This window comes from Periplaneta americana, chromosome 15, assembly GCF_040183065.1.
Source record: "Periplaneta americana isolate PAMFEO1 chromosome 15, P.americana_PAMFEO1_priV1, whole genome shotgun sequence".
Lineage (NCBI taxonomy): Eukaryota > Metazoa > Arthropoda > Insecta > Blattodea > Blattidae > Periplaneta > Periplaneta americana.
The window spans coordinates 119,640,468-119,667,824 of NC_091131.1; the positions used below are offsets into that span (position 1 = coordinate 119,640,468).

Sequence of the window (27,357 nt, forward strand, 5' to 3'; positions counted from 1 at the left end):
ATACGAATACAAACAATGCACTCACAACTCGCATGCCAACCTTTCTTTATTTAGAAGTAGATTTGTAGTGCATGGATAGTTTAGCAAGGCTAGAAAGGAGTAATGATAGGCTATAAGAACATTACATATAATCTGAGAATTTTTTTATATTGGTTGTTAATATACCCTTGTTAAGTTGTACCTTATGTTTTTGTTTCTTAATGTCTATAAAACGGTTGATATTGATTTAGTAATCACTTCTTTCAGGTCAAATAGATTCAATGAAAGTAAGGAAATCACATTGAACCTTATGCTTCACAACTGGAATGGCTTCCAAGGGCTATTGAGTAAGGCCGGCAGAATAGTATGCAATCAGCACTAATGAAGTATTCCTAACTTCGTCTTCACGTAGTTCCTACTGCACTGATAGCGTTAGATGCGAATAAAATTGAATTTTAAAGTTATCAACTTTAAGAGCTTGGAAACCTCTAACCTAATTCATAATATGAGTTTTCGGTTTATATCAAATGGAATTTTAAAGTGATTGACCATCTTTTAACCTTCTACAGTCAAAATTATCTTGTTACATATTGTATTCTGTAGGTAGGCCTATATAAAAATATAATTCTACTTATTTACAGTTTAATAGCTACATTACCTTTCTAATATTTTAGAGGATAAGACTATTTAAATATCTACCATTTTCAATTTTTTTCAAACCTTAATATGAACTCTAACACACTGAGGATAAATTTAATATTAATATTACTATCCATTGGTATATTTACTTAAAGCTTAATTTTTGGTCCTACAGAATACGTCTGTTACGGTAACAATATTAGAGGAGAAAAATTCGCTCCGGCACCGGGGATAGAACCCGGGTTCTTGGTTCTACGTACCAAGCGCTCTAATCATTGAGCTACGCTGAAGTTCAATCCGCAGCACCGGATCGAATCCCTCTCCTCCAGTGTTTTTTCCCTTTGTGGCCTGACTCCAAGTTTGACATGTATGTTGACATTTTCGGTCCGGTTTCGAGCCGGTGCTGTGGATTGAACTTCCGCGTAGCTCAATGGTTAGAGCTCTTGATACGTAAAGCCAAGGACCCGGGTTCGATCCCCGACGCCGGAGCGAATTTCCCTCTTCTAATATTCATTGGTATATTGTTTTACTTGCTAATATATCGTATTTTAAACTGAAATTGATACCACTCATGCAATGAATTTTTTCTTTTTGTTTTTTTTTTTTAATTGTGACAAAAATGTACTCAGAACAAAAGTTTGTTTTTACTTTATTTAATGATGTTTTATCAACCGCTGGGTTATTTGATGATAGATGATAGATGATATTTGGCGAGATGAGACCAAGAATTCGCCATAGATTACCTGACATTCGCCTTACTGTTGACGAAAATCTCAGAAAAAACTCAACCAGGTAATCGGTCCAAGCGGGAATCGTACTTGTGACTAAACTTAACTCCAGATCAGCAGGCAAATGCGCTACCGCCCAAGCTACGCCGATGGCTTTGTTAATATTTCATAATACATAATATAAACTTATATTTACTGACGATTTACCTTAGAATGTCCAATAAACAAAATTTGGCATAATGCTATACAGTAGGACTAATAAATATTTACCTTTATTAAAATAAAATTGTGTATATTTTGCTATGCAATTAGCGATTCATTTTACGCAATGTCACAACAATGTTCCGATATATTAAATTCGACATTATAAATAATGTGTAGATCTGTAGATGTTAAGTATCAGAATGAACTCATCAATAAGTTTTCGTTACTAGTGTATACTTGCATGTGAAATTTTCGTTTAATTCTTTTATCTTGCAAGTTGTTGCACCCAATTGCTATGCACGAAGTCACCATTGTTCAATTTTAAGTAGTTGTTAGCTTCATACAGCGAAAAAAAAAAAAAACAAATAGATGTAAATTTAAGTTCGCGCAAGACCACACAGACAAACCCCATGGGACAACATGCTGCAGATAAAGACAGTGATACTTCGGTATCTCCTTCCTTGTCTGATTCAGACCCTGCTGTATGTAACACCGCTAGTGTCCGTTCCAGTTGTGAACCATAGAGTTCAATGGGAAATCATAATAAAAGATAGAACAGCCAACTGCCACAAATCAAATAATCCTGGTGACATCTTCAGGGGACTGGGACAGTCCTCCCACGCAGGCCGCTCCGGTGAGCCCATTGTACTACCCGAGATGGAATAGTGTGCATGCCCTAAGGTACCCCGCGCTACAGATCTCCCTGCGCGCCGCCTCCGAACTCCCCTACATTTCACGAGTTATCATCAGCCCAGTGGACAGTCCATGATGCGTAGCGCTACCACCAACAATGAATTACCACATATTCACGAGGTTCAAGTTCGGGGCTGCCCCTGCTGAGCAAGTCCGAAACTTAGGAAAGGAACGACGGTGGTGGTGGTGGTGGTGGTGGTGGTGGTAGTGGTAGTAGTAGTGGTGGTGGTGGTGGTGGTGGTGGTGGCGGCGGCGGCGGCGGCGGCGGCGAAAGAGTGGAGGTGTAATAATTATGATGGCGAAATGAATCCGAGGTTCAACGCCGAAAGTTACCCAGCAATTCTGCTTCGATGGGTTGAAAGAAAACCTCGGAAAACCTCAAACAGGTAACTTGCCCAACCAGGATTTGAATTCAAACAGCCGATTGTGGATCACGCTCATGTCTTGTCAGGCTACATTTTTAAGACTACTTACGCGCAGATATTTGAAGCTCACATCATGATTGTAGTCGCTGCATATTTACAGTCATCGTAGTTATTTCTATAGTAGGCCCAATTATGTGACAGTACAACATTAACATATACTTCTTTTTTTTTTTTTTAGTGAGCAAAATTTGGAAGAATTATAAAAGCCTCGTTTAAACTTAGAGTTATAAGTAACTAAATAACTGTTCGAAATCTACTATAGGGTAAACATTGGTAATTTCGTGGCAGTGGTTATTTCGTGATACTTTTTCTTTGCTTTTTCGTGAACTAACTAATAGTGTTACGACATTCAAATTTCCGCCAAGGGATTGCATATGTTGTCCGGTTTCCAGGAATATACAGCTATGCTTTGTGTGACTATTGTAGCTGCTTCAGTGAGCTTTTATGTTTGGAGAGAGCAAGTTAGCGTCGACTTTTCAGGCGTACAAATTTTGTGGATGTTTGTAATTACATTACAGGCTTATTACTAAAGGTAAGCATATGATATTTGGTACAATGATTTATTATATCTTAATGAAATTTTTGGAAATGTTTTTGGAATTTTAGATACAGCTGTAGTAGTCGCCATATAGGCTTAGCTTTACTGATAGAAATCTTAGCTGTTTGAGGCGAAATTTTGTTGAGCATTAAGCATTACATTTTTTACTATTTTAAAAATTGTATTACAATACTAATTTTAGAAATCTGAAGATAAGATGTGATAACAAAAAAGAAAAGGGGAACGCAATGGGTTCAGTGTACCTTCTGTTTGATTTGTTATCATGCTAAGTGCCAATGATAAGTGCTAGATGAATTACTTGCAAGAATTGTGACAGAAGATGAAACATGGCTCCACCATTTTGGACCGGAGACAGAGGCAGACAAAGGAGTGGCATCATGCAAATTCACCAAAGAAACAGAAACTCAAAACTGCACCTTCGGCAGGAAAAGTTATGGCTACTGTGTTTTTCGATTAAGAAGTACTCTTGCTTGTGGACATCATGCCACACGGAACCACCATTAATTCTGACGCGTATGTGGCAACTCTCAAGAAACTTCAAGCTCGACTGAGTCCTGTTCGACGACATCGGGAGAAGCAGGATGTTCTGCTATTGCACGACAACGCACAGCCATATGTCAGTCACAAGACCACAGACCAGATCAGAAAATTCGGATAGACAACGCTGAAACATCCGCCTTACAGTCCTGAACTGGCACCATGCGATTACAATCTCTTTGGTAAACTGAAGGATCCCTTCGCGGAACGAGATTAGAAGATGACTCCCTTGTGCACGCTGCTAAAGAGTGGCTCAGACGTGTTGGTCCAGACTTTTACCGTGCTGGTCTACAGGCCCTCGTTCCTAGGTTACGTAAGGCAGTTGAAAGGGATTATGTGGAAAAGTGACATTTTGTTCCTAAAGGATGTATCTACATTCTGTGAAAATAGCAAAGCTGTAGGATAAAAATATAATTCTTAAATAAATGTTATGCATTACTTTTGGAGTGACCCTTGTAATATAGGCTATAGTAAAGTCTGTAATAAATGTGTTCACCCTTTCAGGGCAAAGAAGATCCCTTTTCAATTTCAATTTTTAATTTGATTTCATTCTTATTATATGTTTATATGTATTTCTATGTTTTCTTGCTATGAATATTAGACAGAATTACTAAGTTTGAAGTCTTGTAACAATAAATGAGAATTTCTTTCGACTTTAATGGATTTTTCCACAATTCTTCTACCTCTCACGAAATTATCAATATAATATCACGAAATAACCAACCTTTTAGCTTAGGTTGTAAAAGTGGTTTTTGGCACTTGTTCAAGAACGTGTCCAATCTTTTATGTCTCCAGATTTTTACAGCAAATTATCGTCTTTTAGATGAAAAATCGGAATAAGGATATATTTACACATTTGCATTTTAAATTAATTTTCATGAAATTATCACGAAATTACCAATGTTTACCCTAATCCATGTTCATATTAACTTTTCAAATTGAACTTGTATCAGGAATAAAATCCTTAAACTTATATGTATTTCCCTGCAATATTTTTACGAATAGTATATTTTTACCTTGAAATTAGTCTTATTGTTGGGGAAAATCTCGGAAAAAACCCAGTCAAGTGAGAATCAAACCCGCGCCCGAGCACAACTCTGGATCGGCAGGCAAGCGCCTTAGTCGACTGAGCTACGTCGGTGACTTTTTGTTTCTGTTCGTTTTTACTTTTCATCCTTACATTTTTTACCATCACTTCTAAAATACTTTGTATATTATATTATATTATATTATATTATATTATATTATATTATATTATATATTATATATTATATTATATTATATTATATTATATTATATTATATTATATTATATTTACCCCCAAATATTTTCTACATGATACTATTTCTGTAATTAGAATGATAAATAATGCTGTTAAAATTATTTTTTCTTCTTTAGTGTGACATGAAATTTGATGCAATTTAGAAGACATTGTAACGAGGGTACATTTTATTCTGAGTTTGGATTTTCTACATGGTTTGAAACATCAGCCAAAGAAAACATCAGAGTTCTCCACGGTTAAAAAGGTAAATCCAAGACAGTTTTTATTGATGAACGTGTGGAAATATTGGTCAAAGCCTCTAGACAAACTAAATAACTGCCTTTTTCTAACATCTGCTTTAACCAACTTGACTTGATATTAGCATATTCGTCAAACCCAGAAGTTTTGCTGCAGCGACACCTCGAAACGCTCTCTCTCGTCAAGCCATCCGAATACCAACACGAAGTTCGAAGGAAGTATGACTGCTTCGTTACATAACATAAAATTACTAGTCTCAAACATAAGACTCAGTTAAATTATTTAATTTCCAATTAGAACTCTTTGGTATTTGTTTCTTATTTTAGCTTGAAATTGGTTTTATAATATAATTTTAAATTGTGGTTAGGTTATAGTTTTAGAAGTCATTATAGTAATTCATATTATTTATTTTATCACGCTATCATTTTATGTTGAGTTTAAATTTTAACGTATTACATTTATATTCAAAAAATATTGTAGGGAAATACATACAGAATAATTCACTAAGTTTAAGGATTTTATTCCTGATATAAGTTAAATTTCAAAAGTTAATATGAACATGGATTATAGTAGATTTCGAACAGTTACGAGTATTTAGTTTACCTTCTTTATTTTTTCTTCCTATGGTCTGCGTAGTTTGACATTTATCTTCATTCCATACTGCTCACAGCTGTCATTTAGTTTCAGTAGCATATCTCTTACTATCATCTCTTCTTCTGCTAACAACGTCATATCATCAGCAAATCTTATGCACTTTATTCTTCTTCCTCCTACTATCACTCCTCTCCGGTTATCTAGGTATAGGTCCTCGGCCTCATCTCGCCAAATATCATCTTGCTATCACCAATTCCATCGACTCTAAATAACAGAGTAGTTGATATGGCCTAGAAGTCGTCATAGTAATTCATATTATTTATTTTATCACGCTATGATTTTATGTTGAGTTTAAATTTTAACGTATTGTATTTATATATAAAGTAGTTAGGTCCCCCTCTAACTATCTACCGTTCACCATATCATCTGTTTCGTCTCACACTTAGAAGGAAATGGGATGGGGAGAGTGCGGCACATACACCAAGCATGAATATTGCAGCCTTACCGTATATAGACGTCCGGTTCACTGGGGGGCCCAACTAACTTGTAAATTCTAAATGAGGCAGTAGAGCAAGTGGACAGCTTCAAATACTTGGGATAGATTTACTATAAACTGTACTGTATAAGCAGTAACATGAGCTGCCAGGATGTCAAAAGGAGGATAGCAATGGCAAAGGAAGCGTTCAATATAAAAATGAGCATCTTCTGCGGACCTCTGGAAAAATAACTAAGAAAGAGACTAGTGAAATGCTTTGTGTGGAGTGTAGTAGTGTGTGGGTCGGAAACATGGACATTACGACGAAGTGAAGAGAAGCGAATAGAAGTATTTGAAATGTGGATATGGAGAAGAATAGTGTGTGAAATGTACAGACAGAATAAGAAACGAAACTGTGTTGGAAAAAGTGGGTGAAGAAAGAGTAATGCTGAAACTGATCTGGAAGAGAAAAAGGAATTGACTGGGTCACTGACCGAGAAGAAACTGCCTACTGAAGGATGCACTGGAAGGAATGGTGAACGGGAGAAGAGTTCGGAGCAGAAGAAGATATCAAATAATAGAAGACATTAAGATATATGGATCATATGGGGAGACTAAGAGGAAGACATAAAATAGGAAAGACTGAAGAATGCTGGGTTTGCAGTGAAAGACCTGCCCTTGGGCAGAACACTATGAATGAACAAATGACTGAATGAAATTCAGATGTTTGAGATTGGCAGGGCATGTAGCACGTATGGGTGAATCCAGAAATGCGTATAGTGTGTTAGTTGGGAAACCTAAGGATGAAAGACCTTTGGGGAGGCCGAGACGTGAATGAGAGGATAATATTAAAATGGATTTGAGGCGGGTGGAATATGATGCTAAGGACTGAATTAATTTTGCTCAGGATAGCGATCGTTGACGAGCTTATGTGAGGGTGGCAATGAACCTCCGGATTCTCTAAAAACTATTTGTAAGTAAGTAGTCTATAGGCCTATACTCTTCAATTCTCGATATGCTATCCTTTCAACTTTGTGTTTCTGAATTATGTTATGCAGGCTGTCTATATTTAATTCAATTTTTATTTAGTCATTTCTCTGTATGTCCAGCATTCTGAATCTCACCAATGCTCTCAAGAACCATTTCTTGACAATTCTATGCTTCCTTAGAATTCAGTTTCGTATCAAACAGTAAAGACTAAATGGATATAATTTCGTAACATTTAAGGAGTATATCACGTGTTTATTCACTAGTATTCTTTTCTATTTTTCGTAGATTTGTGTAAATCTGAAGACTAACACAGAGATTGTAGAACTGAAAACACTGCTAGTATTAGAAACAAATTAAAACGAAATATTTAACGACTTTTGAAAAGTGAGGCCGGAACAGGTCAATAAGCACCTAACTCTATGAAGGAACATAATTTATTATTACCGTTAAACGCCACATTTTCTCTCAGAGGGCGGGAACAAATATAGCTTTTAACGACATATAGGTAATGTACCGGGGGTGTAAAAACTTAAACTTCAAATGTTAAACTTCAAATGTTAAACTTCAGTACAGAACAAACTGGATCTTTATTTCATATTACTTATTATAATTTAAATATACAATTAGTGTATTCTTAGCATTTAAAAACATGTTCTAAAGTAAGTAAGAATTATGTACAGAATTTCTGCAACGGCTAAAATTAATATCAATGAAACATGAAGATATAACCTCTTTCGTAACATCAGTCGCTCATTACATGATATTAATGAAGGAGAATTATAAAAGATTTAATAAAATGAAATGAAATATTAATATAAACACTTAAAAAACTACTTAAAAACAATTATATCACCATCATCGAGAACATAAAATTGATGTTTGGTACAAGTTGAATTCCATAGCCTGTTTGAAATGCACAGTTCAGTCGAGTTCCTATTACAGCATTCAATTGCTTATATGATTCTTGACCACATATTTCAACAGAGAGAACAAGAGCAACATCTCGACAGAAAAGTTTCATTCTGATCTACATTATCAATAGGTTCTTCTTCCTTTTTCACCATCTGTAAAATCAGAGAGAAAAACAACGTAAATTTTTACATAAATAATAGCAAGATTATTGCGGAACTTCAATCGTAATTCTAATAAAGTAAGTTTAAAACTATTTTGCACCTTCAAAATGTTTAATTTTTTAATTAAATCTCTCGGGGAAGTTATACAGTATGTGCGGGCGAGCTCGCTACAAACTTTGAGAAGCAGCTTTGCTAATTGATCCATATTTGACGATACTTCAGTTATCTGATGCAACGTTACATGCCTTAGAAGCTTCGTTTCATGCCTGTCAACTTTCTTGCTCTTTCTTTCTCTTTCGCAGTGTGATACAGGGCGATTCTTTTTAAGTTTTATTATGACCACACTCTTTATTTATTATTTTTTATATTCGTCTTTCAATTATGTATTATTTTCAGTAAGTCCGTTAACAGATATTTCGAAGACCACAAAATCCTAGAGAGAAAACTATGTCTGAAGAACCTGATGGTCAAGCAGCAGAACCTCATTTTCAGATAGCGTTGGTCCAGGTGTAATGCTTTTAATAATGTGTATCGTACTGAAGCGCCACCGGTTATGGGTTCATTAGCAAAATTAGCTCGCGTAATCCCTCAATTTGTAACATAGGTACTTCCCCGAATATTCTGTATACTAATTTGCAGTTTTAATAAATCAAGATATTCTGTATTGTTGTGAAATGTGGACTCTTATTTTGAGAGAGGAACAGAGATTATATATAATTTATATAACAATAGCACATAATTCCAATTGAGGACCGTTTTTGCAAAACTTGCTAACTGCAAAATTTGGAAAATTGAGATTTTTATGGATTCGTTAACACAAGACAGGCCTCTACATGGTGTTCAAAGCGTCTTAGTAAAATTGAGTTATTTCTCTTCATTGTAGTGTGTCAAAGTGTGATCGTTTTTTTCAAAACTTGCTTTCTCCTGTAAGTGAGAGATGCAGCAAAACTTCCCTACTATAGTGTTTTGTCTCTCCTGTAAAATTTAGTTTTCTCAGCAAGTTTTGCAAAAACGGTCCTCAATTATTCATACCCACATTGTACAGTATGTATTCTAAATTTACGAGTGTGTTCTTTTATTATTTTAAATTATTATATTTTTTTTAGACAGATCACTCTGATGGTAAGTTTGGTAAATAAGTAACGGGATAAAAATTTAGTACGAGTATTAGGCTAAATCTGCAGTGCGCGGGAAAAGTGGCACAAGTCAAAAATATTAATTTTACAGGAGAAGGAAAAAAAAACCGTCTTCACACTGGTTTATGTCGATTTGATTTTCTTCTGTATGAATTATTGTAGTGGGAGAAATACTTAGTCTCTTTTCCCAAACGAGCAGATGTTCCGTAAATTGTCAAATTATTAAAAAATGTTTGCGGAAACTGACTTATGCCACTTCTCCCAGGCACTGCAGAAATATCTATGTATCTATATTAAATTAAAAAATAAATGGCCTAAGTAGTAAAAGAAGGAATAAGACATAAATATTCAAATTATGTACAAACATTATAATACTATCAAATTAATATCAGTACTGATAAGAACTTTTATTCCAGCAACAGTCAACTCCATCACAAAATATTGACCAGACAGACTTAAATAATTAACGTCTACAAAGAATTCAAAGTACTTCTTAGAGCAAACATAATATTAATAAGAGCTAATCTTATTTTAGAACGCACAGTGTCCCAGGGTATATATTATAATTCACAATTGTAACTGGTTTATAAAGTAATCATGTAATTTAATTTGTCATCTAGTTTAAGTAAGTATGTAAGGTCAAAAATTCTCTGGCTTATGCATATTTTTATATTTCGATTTTATCTTGGATATACCTATAACTTTCTTTTGCATTAACATTATATATCATTCTTTTTATCCTCTGGTTGAGTGGAAGAGAAGGCCTCACGACCAGAAAAAGTTAAGCATTATTATTATTATTATTATTATTATTATTATTATTATTATTATTATTATTATTATTATTATTATTATTAAATTTTCATTTCATCCTTCTCAATTGACATAACGATGGGTGAAAACCGGATCACCATGTGCATCAGGAAAATGAGTGTCCGGGAGGTGCAGAGATCAATCCTCAATGGAATTTATGTATTACACTTCACAAAATGGATATCGTCAACATACAAGAAATGTTCAAAACAAACCATTAACTTGCACCATGAACATCGAATGAAAACTGACGGGATACAGTGATCACAAAGATTCCCACCATCAAAATCGAAGGCGAACTTCTTGGGAGTTATAAACCGTTCATACGTTCAGCTAGGTATCCACTCTTAAAGAATGCATATAGAATCATATTGGTATAACGTGGTGACTAGAACTGATAGAATGTGAGGACATGCAACTGAATGAGAAACTGTCTGTCGTGGAGTTTGTGAAACTGGCTCTCCTTTAAGACGGAGCTGCAGATGGTGTGATAATTCTCGTATGTTTTATAGGCATGAAGAAAAACATCCAGAGGCTGAATTTGTCCAGTGGTTCCAGGTAGATGAATTGCAATGGCACACATTTTTCATGATAATTTGCTCTAAAGGAGTATGATTTGTATACGCAAACCAGGAATCAAGCAGAAGAAAGTTATTTTCACCAGCTATTGACCAAAATCAGTATTCAAACCATAGCTGTAGATCTGCTAAGTCCATTTTCTCACTCTTGCTTGTTGTGACGTAAATATTCCCTATTGTCCTTGCAAGATCACTGGCACGAGAAAGAATTGTAGGGGGCAGAGTACCTCCAACTTTTCACAGCACATTAAATAACTTCCCGGCCAATTTACCAGTCGGCATTTATTCTGTACGAATGTTTTAGGGCATTTCTGTTCGTTGATCTTGATACAACTCTCTTGGCACCTCTAATTTCCAGGGTTCCTTTCATATGCATTTCCTCTTCAAATCCCGATTGGTCGGAGTTAAAGCAAATTCCTTACTAAACGATGGGATAAGTTTACCTCATCTACAAATTTTATAATTTTATATTATTATTATTATTATTATTATTATTATTATTATTATTATTATTATTATTATTGTTGTTGTTGTTGTTGTTGTTGCAGGAGAATGGAGAAAGTTACACAACAGAGAACTACACGCATTGTATTCTTCACCTGACATAATTAGGAACATTAAATCCAGAAGTTTGAGATGGGCAGGGCATGTAGCACGTATGGGCGAATCCAGAAATGCATATAGATTGTTAGTTGGGAGGCCGGAGAGAAAGGGCCTTTGGGCAGGCAGAGACGTAGATGGGAAGATAATATTAAAATGGATTTAAGGGAAGGGGGATATGAAGGTAGAGACTGGATTAATCTTGCTCAGGATAGGGACCAATGGTGGGCTTATGTGAGGGCGGCAATGATCCTCCGGGTTCCTTAAAAGCCAGCAAGTAAGTATTATTATGGTAAGTAGGCTACTTGATGTTAGTCATTCACCTACCGGCCTATGAAGCCAGTTGTAGATTAATTTACCGATAGTCGTTGCGCAGGGTGCGTCATAGGACGTTGGTCAACTCTACAATGAGATGAAATGGTGATTAGTTGGAATGCCATAGAGGAACTGGCGCTCCCGGAGAAACCCATTGTGTTACTACGAGGATGAGCATCACATCGGAGGTGATAGAAACCGTGTCCACGAAATTGTTAAGTATAGCGCTCTGACCTTTAGACCACCGCGACTTTATTTATGATCTTTTAACTAATGATGGGTAATCGATTGTTTGTCATTCACCCATATGAAGCTATTCTGTAGACAGCGTCATTTCCGAGGATGCGCCAGGGAAGGCTGGTCTACGTTACACTCGGGATGACATGAAATGATGATAGAGATTTGTGGGGATGCCACAGGGGAATCGGAACTCCGGAGTCATGCGTTATCTGGACCTTGGATTTGTGCAAAACAATTTATAAATCGGGGGTACTCCGGAAATCGAATCCGGGTACAGAGTATTATTAATAATAAGTGCAGAGCTCTAGCATTAAACTACTGTACCTAGGCGGTATAAAATACGGAATAAGCTATTTTAACTCCTCTATTTTTTATGTTACATAAGAACGAAATCTCTCTTCCACAATAAATTTCTCGCTGTAGGTACACAACGACCGTAACGAGAAGGAAATAGGCCTATCCCTTGAAATAAATAAAGTAATGTTCAATTTTTTACACCACAACTTTAAAATACACAATTTCTGCATTGCACAGAGTTTCCATTGTAACTTCATATTCAACTCAGTCTTGATGCTAATGTTCTTACATAATGGATTTGTTTTACTGATTTACAAAATAGAAAACTCTAAAGCCACACAGTAAGATACAATGTAAATCACGACTTGGTAGCTCCATACAACAGGACCAATTTCAGTTGTCTTCAGTTTTCTAAAGTCAACTCCAAAGCGATGAATTTGAATTTAGTAGCTAAAGGCATTTTGTTTTGTTTTTTTATTATCTATTTAGGGCCTAGTATTTTCATAATCACTTAAGTTTGATGATAAACTGTATACTTCTTTTCAAGTACGAAATTTAACAAATTTAAATTTTTACTGGGAAACAAACACAGTTAATCCCATTTTGTTTTCCCTCTCTGTCTGTTCTTTATGGTTCATGTAATATTATTATGTCGATGAAAGAAGGTTAAGCAAATGAAATATTTATTATGCCAAGTCCCATCCATTTACTCAATTCTTAGAAGCTTCAAATGGAATTCGAAACATTACATACCCCTACATTTTGACTCTAAATAAGTGTCGTTTAAAATAATTTACACTAGTTTATAAATTAATGGTAAACATAAAATCCATAAAAGTTTGATAGCAAGATTAAATTCTGACCTCATCAAGCAAATATCCAAATGCTTCCTGAATGTTGATGCTTTCAACTACTGAAGTTTTGAACCAATTAATGTAGCCTTTCTTCTTACACTGGTCTTTCATCTTCTTATCAATGTCTACGTCCAATAGATCACACTGAAATAAGAAAGCAGATGAATTATTTGTAACACAAATGAAATATTTAATTTCAAAATTATTGTTGAACTAACCTTTAAATTGGAAATTAAAACTTCAAGTTCGCATGAGTTGCAGAAATGAAATCCCTAAGATCAAAAGCAGAGTATGAAAGAACAGATCGTGATATAGACCAATAAATTAGAAATAGATTTGAGAATTTTTCAGCCTCCTTGACAAAATATTATAATGTTAAATAAATTTCTTGAAGCAATTTTAGAGATTATATAATCAAAATAACCTCTAAAAATAATCAAACCCAAAGGAAAAGGAAGTAAAATAAGACCATAAAAACGTTGAAAGTTCTATGTTTCGTTACCAGATAGCGTATTTCAAAGTTACATAATTAACTGCTAGAGGTTTCCACCCTAATCCCCTACTGGGAGTACCTGGTGGGGAGGATACTGGACGGAACTTACCAGCAACAGGCATTGCAGTTCTACCGGAAAATCTTTGTTTTTGTATGTAGAGAAGCTGACACTATCAGGATAGATCCTATGCAGGGCTGACACCGTCTTTGAAAAGTTATGAGAGTAACCGTAACGCATTTTGTGTATGGTCGGCCGAAGTACTGATCCCATACATCATTTTTATTTTTATTTATTCATTAATTTTATTCGTTTAGTTTATTTAGGATCTATTTATTTTTTTCAAGGAAAGCCAGGATCAGTCTTCGAAAAAATATATATAGGGGAGAGTCGGGTAGTATCGGACATCAGGTAATATCGGACAGTGCGTTTCTTTCATCTACCACCATATGGTAGTACCTGAATGACATGGTTATGTTTCTCTATGCGACATCACAGAAACTTAACCATGTCAATAAGGTACTATCATCGTGTGGTAGATGAAAGAAACTCACTGTCCGATATTACCCGATGTCAGATACTACCCGACTCTCCCCTAAATACACATGCATACAAACACACATACAGAAAAGGGAGTCACGTCTTTAAAATAACACATCAAATATCTCCTACATAGTCTACAAGAAAGTAAGAAAAAGCCAAATAAAAAAAACTTTTTTAAATATATTGTGCAATCTGAAAAATGCAGAGCGTTCGAGCAAAGATGTCCCCACTTCCATGAAAACTGGTTGGCGGGCGGAAATGATGAGTCCCGGCGTTATGCCGCTCGCTAGTACGGTAGATTCCCACAGCTCTCTCAATCACTATTCAGTGAGTGTCCGTTGTGCTGTGACGTACCATTTTTATATGCAAGACTTTCGTGAAATATACGTGAAGAACGTGTTGCCTTAAATTCAGACGTTGTTTCTCCGATGGTCCTGTGCTAAACAAGAACACAATATACAGATTTGTATAGAAATTTAACGAGACAGGCTCGGTTCAAAATACGAAGCGTCGAGTGAATAAACGAGTCTTAACTGAGAAAATATTAGATGAAATAGGTTTTCGATTAGAATAACGAAGCCCTTAGAAACCTTTGCACAGATTAGCCTGGAATTAGGGGTGTCAAAAACCTCAGTCGACACCCCAATAAATGTTTGATGTTAAAACCGTACAAAACCCTTGTAGTGCAATAGCGTTTGTCCTCGGACAACGTAGCTAGGATAAATTTTTGTGGTATCAGTAATCAGTCCATGATGGCTTAGTAGACCCGACTTTAGTATTTTTCAGTGACAAGTCATGTGGATATGTAAATAAACAAGATTATAGATATTGGAGCGCTGAAAATCCACGTAACATTTAGGAACTACCGTTACATGATCAGAAGATAGGCGTGTGGTGTGCAATATCAGGAAAAAGGATAATAAGCCCATTTTTTTAGGAGACTATAAACTGTGAGCGCTATGTGCGACATTCTATAGCCATTCTTTGCCCAGCTCACAGGTGAGGAAAAAGGCTGCATATTTTATGCAGGGTAATGCGACGGCGCATACTGCGGTTGTTTCAATGCATTAACTTGCTAATATTTTCGGTGATCGCATTGTGAGTCGCGGTTTGTGGCCTCCGTGACCCCAACCTAAATCCGTGTGATTTTTATTTGTGGGATAAATTAAATAGTGTAGTGTATCGTACGCAAATAATCCTCACACCTTGGATGAATTGAAGAAAAATCTCCGACAAGAATAGGGAACATAAGTGAAAATGAACTACTGCAAGTGTCTGGGAATGTGCTGAAATAATGTCAAGCATGCTTGAATGTCGAAGTCAAAATTTCGATCAATAACTACAATAAGGTAAGCCTTTTTATTTCAGTATGGTAAGTTTGTAATAATAAATAAGTTTTATTTTGCCGCAAATTACGGTCACCGTTTAGCGGGAGATGGGCGACCCGTATAGCATACGGAGCGCGCGCGACCACCGGTAGTGAATGGACATCTTGACTCGAACGCTCTGTATTATGGTAGGTAACATTGCGCAATATTCCGTGAGATGTTCACGATAAGCCGTGGAGTACAGTCCTCGTCTCTGTCACAGAGAGTCATCTTCGTTCTTTGTTTCAAATTCCTTTTCCTTGTTCTTTTTTTCCATATCGTGCCATTATTTTTATTAATATGGTATAAGTGCGAAAAGTAAAGAAAGAATTTATTATTGAATGCATACAACTTTACGAAGCTTCAACCAGCTTCACTTTTTCTTCTCCTAACAGCAAAGTAATGAGATTGCAACAGCAGAAGCGTCTTGATCGTCAAATATTGTGCAATAATATCACTTTCAAATTGAGCTGACTAGGGGGAACGTCAATATTATTGCACAATATTTCTGTGCAACAATACTGATCGTCTAAGGGCCGCTAATTCAAAGCGGGCAATTTTTGTCCACCATAGTGTACATGTGTGTCCTGCACCACACATTATAAACATACAGATTTATATGCTTCTAAAATTAACTTACTTTTTCTTGTTGGCCTACATATATATTGTAAAGCGATGACAGAGTCTCCCAAGGCATAGACGTAGACTTAATTTTTTAAACGGCGCTCACACTTCAGCATTGATATAAACCAATAAAAGTAAATTCTTGCTGCCTGCATTTTATTAGCTTACTACTGGACATAGAAGCTGCAACATTAACTCGTTTTTCAGTAAAAGACGCACTATGACGCATGACCTATACAAGGAACTCCTCTAGTACACTTTAAATCATTTAATAGCTTTATGCCAAGAAGAAACCCCTTCTGTAACAAACGCCTTTTTACAACAGAAGGAGTTACAGGTTTTGGATTAGTTTCTAGAGCTTTCTTACAGAAAACATAACAATATTAAGTTTGCTAACTCTTCGTTACATTAAATCCATCGGCACAATGCTTTCCACGATTCCTGATTACATCTATAGCCAGGGGAGTAGTCGTAAATAAAATAGTACTAGGGCACTTGTCGAAAAGTTTATAATAAATTATTATTATTATTATTATTATTATTATTATTATTATTATTATTATTATTGAATCTTGACAAGACTCTCTTCAAGGATCTGCGAGTAAACCATGTATTTACAGGGCTACATATTAGGCGGGTATTCTAATTTTGACTTATATACAGCATTTATTATCATTTTCTTTTTGAATTACATCATTCCAGAGTTGAACAGTAGTGCAGTGAACTATTACAATGATTACCCACACTTTAAAACTATTTAAAAAGAATTTACACTGAATTATCATGTCCTTCATGCTATCCACCGACTACCAATAGTTTAAAATAAATTGAATATTAATTACTACTTTGCGCTGTTTTTTTTTTTTTACAGAATTTTCACTTTAAACCTCATTACCCCAATGTTAACTTACACCACTTCTGCTCTGAACGACTCATTATCAGAACAAGAACTTCGCGTTTAACGCTTCTTGTAATCCTAATCACACTCTCTGAAACTTCAGTACACCAAAGACAACAAACTGGTCAGCAAACATTAATAGAATTACGGTAGACTGAGAAAAACTGTTTGAGAAAGAGTATGTAGGAAAAAAAGATAATGTATTGTAACATAGGGTTAAGCGCGCTGGTAAAGGGTCGAAGAAGAGGATGGGGTACGCAGGTAAATAATGTATTATTATTATTATTATTATTATTGGTATTATTATCATCAATCTACTTTATTAGGTAATACCGTTACTATTATACATAGGTACTACTAATCCACACATAAAATACGAAGTTGATACAATAAAGCAATTATTTTAAATAGCAAAAATGAAGAAGCAGGGTTGTGTCAGGTTGCAGAAAAAAGTACCGGAACGGTAGCTTGTTCTTGTTCACTTATTTTACGTGAATATTCTGCAGATTATTTGAATTTTTTAATAATTTGGTCGCAGTTACTAGGCTTTCTTCCTCCATTCCATAATTATTTCCCGTTTTCGACAACTTTATTACGAAAGTATCCATCCTGAATCACTCGTAAATAACACAGTATCCTTTACTATTTGCGGCACTAAAACATCCAACACTACGTACTACTATGTAACAGGTAAGCCTGTACATGTCTAATATACAACGACTGACTGAAGAGGATTCAACTATTGTCAATGAATAAAACTTTAACCTTCGTGAGATATAAATCAGCTGCAATTATTTCTTTAATGAATAGCGGCTCTATGTAGAACGGTAAGATCAGAGTTACAAATGAGACATGCAAGATAAAACAATCACCAGTATTCGTACAATCTAAGAAAGTAATAACTAATAAGACATGAATTCAAGGCAATATCAACTTAGACCGGAATACTAATGAATGCTATCATACACTGTAGGGAAAAAGAACTCGATTGATAAATATCACAATTTTTTTAATTGCGTCATATAGATTAATTGTTTTATTCTTTGGTAAAGCTCACATTATGCGATCCATGAAATTTTTTTTTCATCCCATAGTGGAACGAAAGTGAAAATCTAAACCGAAATTAATTTCAGCACAAAAATTCAGTAGGTGGTGAGCACTCATTAAATATATCCGTTAGGTGCTTGAGCACCAGAGCACCCACGTAGTCGGCGCCTATGGCCCAAGGTGAGAAGTCAACCAAGTTCACCAAATGTTGTAATAAGCAGCTGTGAGCTCTGTACTCACCTTATTGGCCAACAATACACAAGGTATGGGTCTACCTCGAAAGGTTACATTTTCATCCATTTCTTTCTTCAATCTGTCGAGTTCCTTAAGTGTGCCAGGATTTGTTATATCAAAAACCGCTACTGCTCCAGAAGCCATTTTGTAGTACAAGGATGCATCAGAATCATCTCCTCTCTCCGCTGTAATTACAGTACATACAAGATATTAAATTCATTATTATGGTGGGAATTCGAAATCATTAAGTTTGCACTTTCCAACATATCCTGTTAGAATATATCGTCTATGATTCTACGTAAAGTATTGATATACGTAATTTATTATATCAAGGTAAGTGTTACAGCTGTACAGTTTCAAGTAGTCATTTGACATAAGAAACCATGAAAACATTGAAGTTTTACATACAGGGTGATTCACGAGGATTTACCGTCCCTTACGGAGCTTATTTCCGAAGACATTCTGAGCAAAAAAAGTCATATAAACATTTGTCCTAATCTCAATATTTTCAAAATTACATTAATTTGAAGTTGTTAGTAAAATACCTTTTTTCTTTATTTTTAAGAGTAAAAAATATTACAACTGGAGAATTAATTATTCATAAGTGTCATTTCTTTATTTGACTAGTGTTCTGAAGCTAAAAATGTGTTGTTAATTGTTTTGCACAGATTTCATTCTTCAATCTGTAACTGAAAATGACATCATTCTTACAAAAATGTAAAAAAAATTGCTACAAATCATACGACTTCACGAACTTGATTCTTTATAGTTTAATTATGCATCCTAATGTACAGTCTTAAAGAATTTACATGAGTGGCGTGATTTGTAACAATTGTTGTGGCAAATGCATAAGAAACTGTAATTTTATAGTTAAAAATAAAAAAAAATCTGTACGGAGCAGCTATGAAATTCACAACATATTTTTAGCCTCAGAATACTAGTTAATTAAAGAAATGGTACTCCTAAATAGTTCATTTTTTATTTGTAATATTCTTTTACCCTTAAAACTCAAGAATAATTGTATTTTATAAACAATTTCAAATTAGTGTAATTCCGAAAATATTGAGATTAGGACAAATGTTTATATGACGTTTTTGCTCAGAAAGTCTTCGGAAATAAGCTCCGTAAGTGACGATAAATCCTCGTGAATATCCCTGTATATTCGGAAAATGATCAATTTTAGTTCCATCTGTGACCCGACAAATGTTGGGTTTGTAATCCAAGTCATCCCATACCCTTCCTAACATGTTCCTATTGTCTCTTTAGCTGCGGTAATTCTCAGTTTAATTCATTAATATCCAGTGTAGAGGTGGCACAAACGATTTATCTTTCACATAATTCCATGAAACGAAGTAACATGGAATGAGATCTTAATCTTGCAAACGTCTTCAAGATTGTATGACTTGAGACCTTCCGGCATTTGATGTGGAATAAATCATCTCGTGTTCTCAGCCAGGTGAGTTGGATTGTTGCTTTCAAGCTTTCGATGACAATTAATTTTTAATATCAATATTATATAATAATATAATAATAATAAATATAATAAATATTAATAAATAATATTTCGATGACAAGCTTTGCAATCATTTTCAGGGAATGAAGTGTTGTGGGACCATGACTAGCCGGTATATAAAGGTAATATAGATTTACTCCCTAAGTAAAGAGTACTGTAAGCTGAGAAGTCCAACGGTGAAGATAATATGAATAGCGCAATTGTGAAATTGGAGAATTTGACTCCGCTGCTACTTGCTATTTGGACTTTTATCATGGATCGAAATGCTTCATGTTTTATTGTGTTGTGTATGTGTTACTGTGCTAGTGGATTTCCTATAAATTTTGAATATAATATGTTTATTATCTACCTTTATTATTGTGGGCATCTAAGAAATTTATGGATATTTGTTTCTAAATTTGTAGTGTGTAGTGTAGTTTCCAGCCTGCTGTCAAAAAATCTGAAAGTTAGAATTTATAAAACAGTTATATTACCGGTTGTTCCTTATGGTTGTGGAACTTGGACTCTCACTTTGAGAGAGGAACATAGGTTAAGGGTGTTTGAGAATAAGGTGCTTAGGAAAATATTTGGGGCTAAGAGGGATGAAGTTACAGGAGACTGGAGAAAGTTACACAACGCAGAACTGCACGCATTGTATTCTTTACCTGACATAATTAGGAACATTAAATCCAAACGTTTGAGATGGACAGGGCATGTAGCACGTATGGGCGAATCCAGAAATGCATATAGAGTGTTAGTTGGGAGGCCGGAGAGAAAAAGACCTTTAGGGAGGCCGAGACATAGATGGAAAGATAATATTAAAATGAATTTGAGGGAGATGGGTTATGATGATAGAGACAGGATTAATCTTGCTCAGGATAGGGACCGATGGTGGGTTTATGTGAGGGCGGCAATGAACCTCCGGGTTCCTTAAAAGTAAGTAAGTAATGCATAGGTTAGTTATGTCGAATGGTGCTAGTGTTGCATTGTGTGGAATGTATCTATTCAGTTTATTGACAGATTTTCAGCATCTTCCATCGGACGTTCCGAGTAACTTCCATTATTTTAATGTAATGTAATATATAATGTAACAATGTAACAAAGTATGATGTATGATATACATATCCTACTTACTTACTGGGTTTTAAGGAACCTGGAGGTTCATTGCCGCCCTCACATAAGCCCGCCATTGGTCCCTATCCTGAGCAAGATTAATCCAGTCTCTATCATCATATCCCACCTCCCTCAAATCCATTTTAATATTATCTTCCCGTCTACGTCTCGGCCTCCCCAAAGGTCTTTTTTCCTCCGGCCTCCCAACTAACAACACACTATATGCATTTCTGAATTCGCCCATATGTGCTACATGCCCCGCCCATCTCAAATGTCCGGATTTAATATCGTATTACAAAAATTAATTTCTGCAGTTAGCTACTATTTCAAATGCAAAAATGGACAATTGCTAAAAAAAAAAAAAAAAAAAAAAACAATATATGTTATTTTAAAAATTCAAAGAAACAGTTTTCCTGCCTCTTAAATCATTTGTGTCACGTTAAATTATTGAAACATCCAAATACTGAAATTTAAATCTATTTCGTTTCTAAATTAGTTAAGATTCGTCTTCAATAATGCATTGTTAGCCTGCAACATGAGTATTTACATTCTAACAGAAGATCCTAGTTCTTATCCTAACGAGGAAATTAAGATTGTGGACAAAATTTTGATGCGAGGTTTCATAAAAATTGTTCGAGTACACCATTTCCTAGCGCCTTCTTTTCATAATTTCCCAATTAATCGTAATTTCATGACTGACGCAGGAAAATTTAAAATACATCGTGCTACATTTTCCTGGGTCCAACACCGGAAAATTATCACGGTGCAGTTTCTATATTAAAGTTACCACAACGAAAGCCCTTCAACGACGCCAGTATTCATCAGTCAACTTCAAGAAAGGTTTACAATAGTAGAGACTTGACACGAGATCAGTGAAACTCATTCGTAGGTTGCAAATCGTAGGTTCTACAGCTTTTATTCAATGCATTCTTTGGTCAAATGTTTATAATGCTTTATCATAAAATAAAGTTACATTTTATAGAAAATAAAGTTTTGTGTGTGCTGTACTAAGAATAACGAAAGGAAATTATACCTGTGGAATCCCAGATTTGAATTAGAGCTATTCTATCATGATCCAGGACTTCAACCTTGACTGAATATTGCCCAGGAATGTCATCACCATTTTCAGGAAGGAAGTAGTTGTAAATGTAGCGCTTGATGATAGACGTCTTTCCCACACCAGCTACACCAAACAGCAAGACTTTGAAGATATATTCTCTCTTCTTAGTCGTTTCTGGAACCTACATAAAATTATGATTAAAGTATGATGTGTGTAATAATTACTTTTAATATTGATTTCTTTTGTTTCATATCCACATTAGATATTTCTAGTTTCAACTAATCAGAATGTTACTTTTTCAGTGTCAGGCGATAATACTGTGAGGGTAATGTCTAAAATCGGGATAACTACTTAGGTATGTAGTTTCTTGCATTCATATACAGAGTGTTTCAAAAAATACGGGGCATAATTTCAGGTATGCGTTTCCCACATGTAGACAATCAAAATAGTTCATTACAACATGTGTCCGGAAATGCTTCATTTCCGAGTTATGGCCTTCACAACATTGAAATTCACCGGAACGTTTTTCTTTCCGCAGGTCGTTGTCATTACAGAGGATGTTCAAAATGTCCACCTCCTGCTTGAATACAGACCTCACATCGATGTCTCATTGACCTGCGAACACGATCCCAAACTCCAGGAGTATTGCGTATGTCCTCCGAACATGCCACAATTCGATTCCGAAGGGATTCCAAATCAGGCACCGGAGACGAATAAACCAATGATTTTAAATGGCCCCACAAGTAGAAATCGAGAGGGTTCAGATCGGTGAGCGTGGAGGCCAAGCAATTGGGCCACCTCTACCTATCCATCGATCAGGAAACCTTCGATCCAAGTACCGGCGAGCCGTAAACTGAAGTGTACAGGAGCGCCATCATGCAAGAAGTGAATGTGTTGACGATTGATCAGTGGAGTGTCTTCTAAAACATGAGGTATGGTGTTTTCCAGGAAGTTGTTGTGAAGGCCATAACTCGGAAATAAAGCATTTCCGGACACATGTTGTAATGAACTATTTTGATTGTCTACATGTGGGAAATACATACATGAAATTATGCCCCGTATTTTTTAAACACCCTGTATAGCAGGAATGTAAATGAGAAGAAATCGCGCGTAACGTATTTCTCCTCTCCTTCCCAGTCTACAGCGCAGGTGTATAGCGAGGATCATGTAAGAGCAGTTCCTAAAAGGCTAATTTGGCAGTCTCTTCAGTGTTAGCAACTAATGCCAGATATCACTAAAGAGGGTAAAATCACAATGCCATGTACTGAAATACTGTAGTAATAATAATAATAATAATAATAATAATAATAATAATATTATTATTATTATTATTATTATTATTGTTATTATTATTAACAAAAATATATTGCTCTCTTTGTATATTGTCTTTTGTTATTGCTTAAAAGGTAGCCCGCTTCATGTTATTCCTTAAACAAGTCAAGGACATATTATTTAGATGGAAACGTAGCTAAAATTTTCGCAAACAGATCACGTACCGTTATGATTTTTCCTCTAACAAGGGAACTTTCTTTCATGGTGAATTTAAAAGGCGGTAATGCCGTATATTTTTGGAAAGAGGAAGCAAAAGTAAGTCAGCAGGTGAAAGTTTTCCGCCTGAGCTCCATAGGGACAAAAATTATGGGGCTGTAAATCTAACATGGCAATCTGTGGGAAGTGACTCAATGTGCACACTTAAAGGTTAAAATGAAGTTTTTTTAAATCACTGCATTGCAAACGAGATATTACAGCTGTTGGACGTTTGAATTGCAAACATTATGGACATCGATCACAGAATGATGTAAAGTGTAAACAGTAACATTTAATCCAATGTGCACACCGTACGAAACCAAAAGATGTACAAGCGCTACTTCTGCATCTATGAGAAACAGCAAATTGTGAACCACCTTCTGTTTCGTTATCCAGTTTTCGAAAATAAAAGATTTTTTATGGTCGGACATTTACACTTTTGTAACGTAATATATGATTCAATGTTTTCAGGAAAACGTGTTTCTGCAAAGTGCTTTGTAATTTTATATGTTATATATTTAAAAACTTGTAATTGCTTCGACTATAGTAGACACATTTGTTCATTTTAAGTAGCATAGACTGGGTTATACAAAAAATTTAAATTTAAACTATCAGTCTACATCTATAACCCTAATGTACTTTCGGGTAAAATAGGGTTTAAAAAATTGTACATTCAAATAAATTCCTGTAGAAACCTTACCCGGAATCATAGGGATTTCCTCAAATTCCCTATCACCATTTTGTAAGTAGTGTTCAATAAAACTTAACAGGATAAAAGACATAATAAGAAGCACATCAGTAACATTAAGCATAAATTGGGTCGTGATAGAAATCTGTAAGAGCATGCGGTACAACAAGACTCTCTTGCACCAAGTAAGTTAAAGAATATTTTTAACAAGGAGAGGACACGCTCTGTATATCATCGAATTAAATGAGATTGTGTGAGATGAAAGTACAAGACGTACTGTTTAAAGTCATATCTGGTATGGGTGGCCAATGACCTCTCGTTTTGGAAATATTGGCTATTGTTTGAGACATACTTCCGTTAGGTGCCTAATAGGGAAGTGTTAGACTGTGTAACAGCGTAGTTCATATGGTTGTTATCCAGCCAACCCCAGTTCGAATCCTAATGCCGTCTCATTTTTTTAAACTTGATATATTATATTATTATTATTATTATTATTATTATTATTATTATCATAACCAAAAGGACAATTTGGCCCAAGAGTGCAACGTCAAGTAGATGAACTCTCTTCTAAATTCGGAAATATATATGTAACAAGTTTTTATCAGGAAAGCAGACATCTCAACTCCATAAGCAATGCCTGGACAAAGTAAGAAAGACATATGTGAAAGAGTAGCCATTTCTTCTAATTCTGGACTCGTGGGAAGGGCAGGTAAATCCTTCTTTGTATGATGAAATATTTACAAATGAAGAAAATTAAATAACGTGCAACCTTAAAGTGATTTCACCCAAATGTACTGGATTATGCCAGTCCTGTGATGTTTATTTTTTGTAGACAGGTAAAGATTTTTATCAAATATTTGCAAAATAGCTCTTTCCTTTTACATACAGGACGACAAATTGCTTCAAGGGAGGATGCCCTCAAAATTCACTCCTTAATTCACTTTCAGTTGTCAGCTCCTATATTCAAAGCCATGTTGAAATATGCGTGGTATGCATCAAAATTAATAAACGAACGAGAAGCGTTTGTGAATGTAAAAGATTTCTGTTTCGCAGCAGAAGTGCGGAAAAATGTGTGTGACTGGACAACCTTCTTTCATTTGCTGTGCATGGTGCAGGAAATGTGTATGTTTTGTGTTTTTTATGACATTTATCATAATGAATCATGCACAAAATGAAGTGGAATAGAAACAGAACAGACACCAGTGACCTGCCTACGTGAGCAGTATTTCCTTGTTTATCTTTTACAATATAATGTTAGTTAATTAGTAATTTGTTTAAAATATGATGAAGCGTTCAATACATTGAGAAATATGATATATGTAAATAGATTACTGTGATCACACTATTAATCATTATTAAAAGAAAAAAATATAGGACCAGTTAAGACTCGAACTCAGGTTGCCTGGATAACAACTCAGCACCCAAGCATATGAGCTACGCTTTTACACAGTCCAATTCCTCCCTATTAGGAACTTAACAGAAGTATGTCACAAACAATAGCCAATATTTCCAAAACGAAGGTATGACTTTAAACAGTACTTCTTGTACTTTCATCTCACACAATCTTATTTCATTCGGTGATATACAGAGCGTGTCCTCTCCTTGTAAGACAAAAATGGAATGCTTTTATTTCAATACAATTTTAACACTGATGGTACACACTTACGACTGAGATACTGTATATGTAATTATCTTACATTCCCGTCTATAAAACAAACACGACTTTTTAAATATTTGAGAATTTCATTATAACGTATTAATACTCGAAATCTATACTCGTCTACAATCGCTGTATATCGTTATGCAATTTCAGTTCTATTCTGCTCCGATTGCACAAGCTTTAAATTTGAAGTGAATTCTTAAGAAAATCATCATAATGTAACCTACAGGTTAAGTGGAAAACACATTAAACTGCACTATTTTTTAACATGTAAATACAAAATTGAATGGAAAAATTATTCGCTTTGGATGAATGATTCTTTAATTCCACATGAATTCTTCTAATTTGCAAATCAAACGCAAAGCATCCCTGTAAATCTCTGACAAAAGCTGGAATGATTTTAATGACCCAAAGGATCTAATAAATGTCGAAGGAATCACTTACATTTTCAAAATTGCTGCGAGACGTATGCGCCTCTCTTTCCAAATTTCGTTGCAACTGCCTTTGTCGAATTCCACTCGCGCTGTAGCTCTGTCTCGATGTCCCAGCTTCAGGTTCTGCCATAGTAGATCCGTTTATCGTAAGATCCACATCCGAGAATTCAGTCTCTCCCTCCGAGAAAGATGATTTTTCACTATCATTCTCTGGTCGATTTGCCGCATTCGAACCCAAAGCAAATTCCATAGTCAGTTCTCGTCTAACTCAGAACACTAGATTAATTCCAGTATTATTCCTTGTCGCTTTCTGTAAACAGCAATGTTTTTAAAATTACGAATAAAAACTTAGATTATTAAGATTTGTCTACAATTGACTTTGAATTGATAAAGTTAATAATTTAAAAACCACTATACACGTTCAAACTGGCCTGCTTCGCAGAGCAATAACCCAACCACCCCCAACACTGAAGCTACTCAAACAAGAGTATCAAGACCAAAACGAATCGCGAATGAGAGATGATAGTTGACGGGTGGGGGTAATGAAGTAAAAATAAAATAGAATGCTATAACGACTATAAAACATTACATTAATATTTATATCTCTGTTATAGTTAAAAAATATTTACAATAAATTGTTATAAATTTATTGTACCCACATTCTTGATGAATTCGACATTAATATCAAGTCAAGGGAGGGGGCAGGCGAAACAGTTGAAACATAAGAAGCACTTCTATTCTAAGAGGAACTATATTTTTATAGAAGCATTTTCGTCTCGAATTTATATCGTTGTATGAAGTTTTATAATTAAATTAATGAATAATCGAAACGTGAACAAGTGCTCAAAATAGTCCTATTATTTTTTTTTCCGAGCGACAAGGAAGTACGTAACTCAGTCAAAGACAAGTGAACGCCTCCGTTATCACGACC

General features: G+C 35.2%; 1 protein-coding gene across 2 annotated transcripts; it reads right to left on the bottom strand.

The window, feature by feature from the left end:
• Positions 1-7,899: 7,899 nt before the first annotated feature.
• Positions 7,900-26,933, bottom strand: LOC138715669 (ras-related protein Rab-7L1-like). Of its 2 annotated transcripts, XM_069848740.1 has the most exons (6): positions 26,844-26,933; positions 26,437-26,736; positions 22,091-22,298; positions 18,459-18,637; positions 13,258-13,392; positions 7,900-8,406 (listed from the first exon to the last, which is right to left on the bottom strand). In XM_069848740.1, exons 2-6 carry the CDS (start codon positions 26,674-26,676, stop codon positions 8,320-8,322), a joined length of 849 nt encoding a protein of 282 aa, XP_069704841.1. In that variant the 5' UTR covers positions 26,677-26,736; positions 26,844-26,933; the 3' UTR covers positions 7,900-8,319. The 2 variants fall into 2 exon arrangements, with proteins under 2 accessions (XP_069704841.1, XP_069704840.1); XM_069848739.1 differs by having other exon boundaries at positions 26,437-26,923.
• Between the last annotated feature and the right edge of the window lie 424 nt (positions 26,934-27,357).

Excerpts from the sequence above, each read along its gene's own strand:
- LOC138715669 (XM_069848740.1), bottom strand. The coding sequence starts at position 26,676 with ATGGAATTTGCTTTGGGTTCGAATGCGGCAAATCGACCAGAGAATGAT. Across the intron at positions 13,393-18,458 it reads GTGTATTGTTGGCCAATAAG|TGTGATCTATTGGACGTAGA; the intron begins GTGAGTACAGAG and ends TTCTTATTTCAG. Across the intron at positions 8,407-13,257 it reads TTGGATATTTGCTTGATGAG|ATGGTGAAAAAGGAAGAAGA; the intron begins GTCAGAATTTAA and ends CTGATTTTACAG.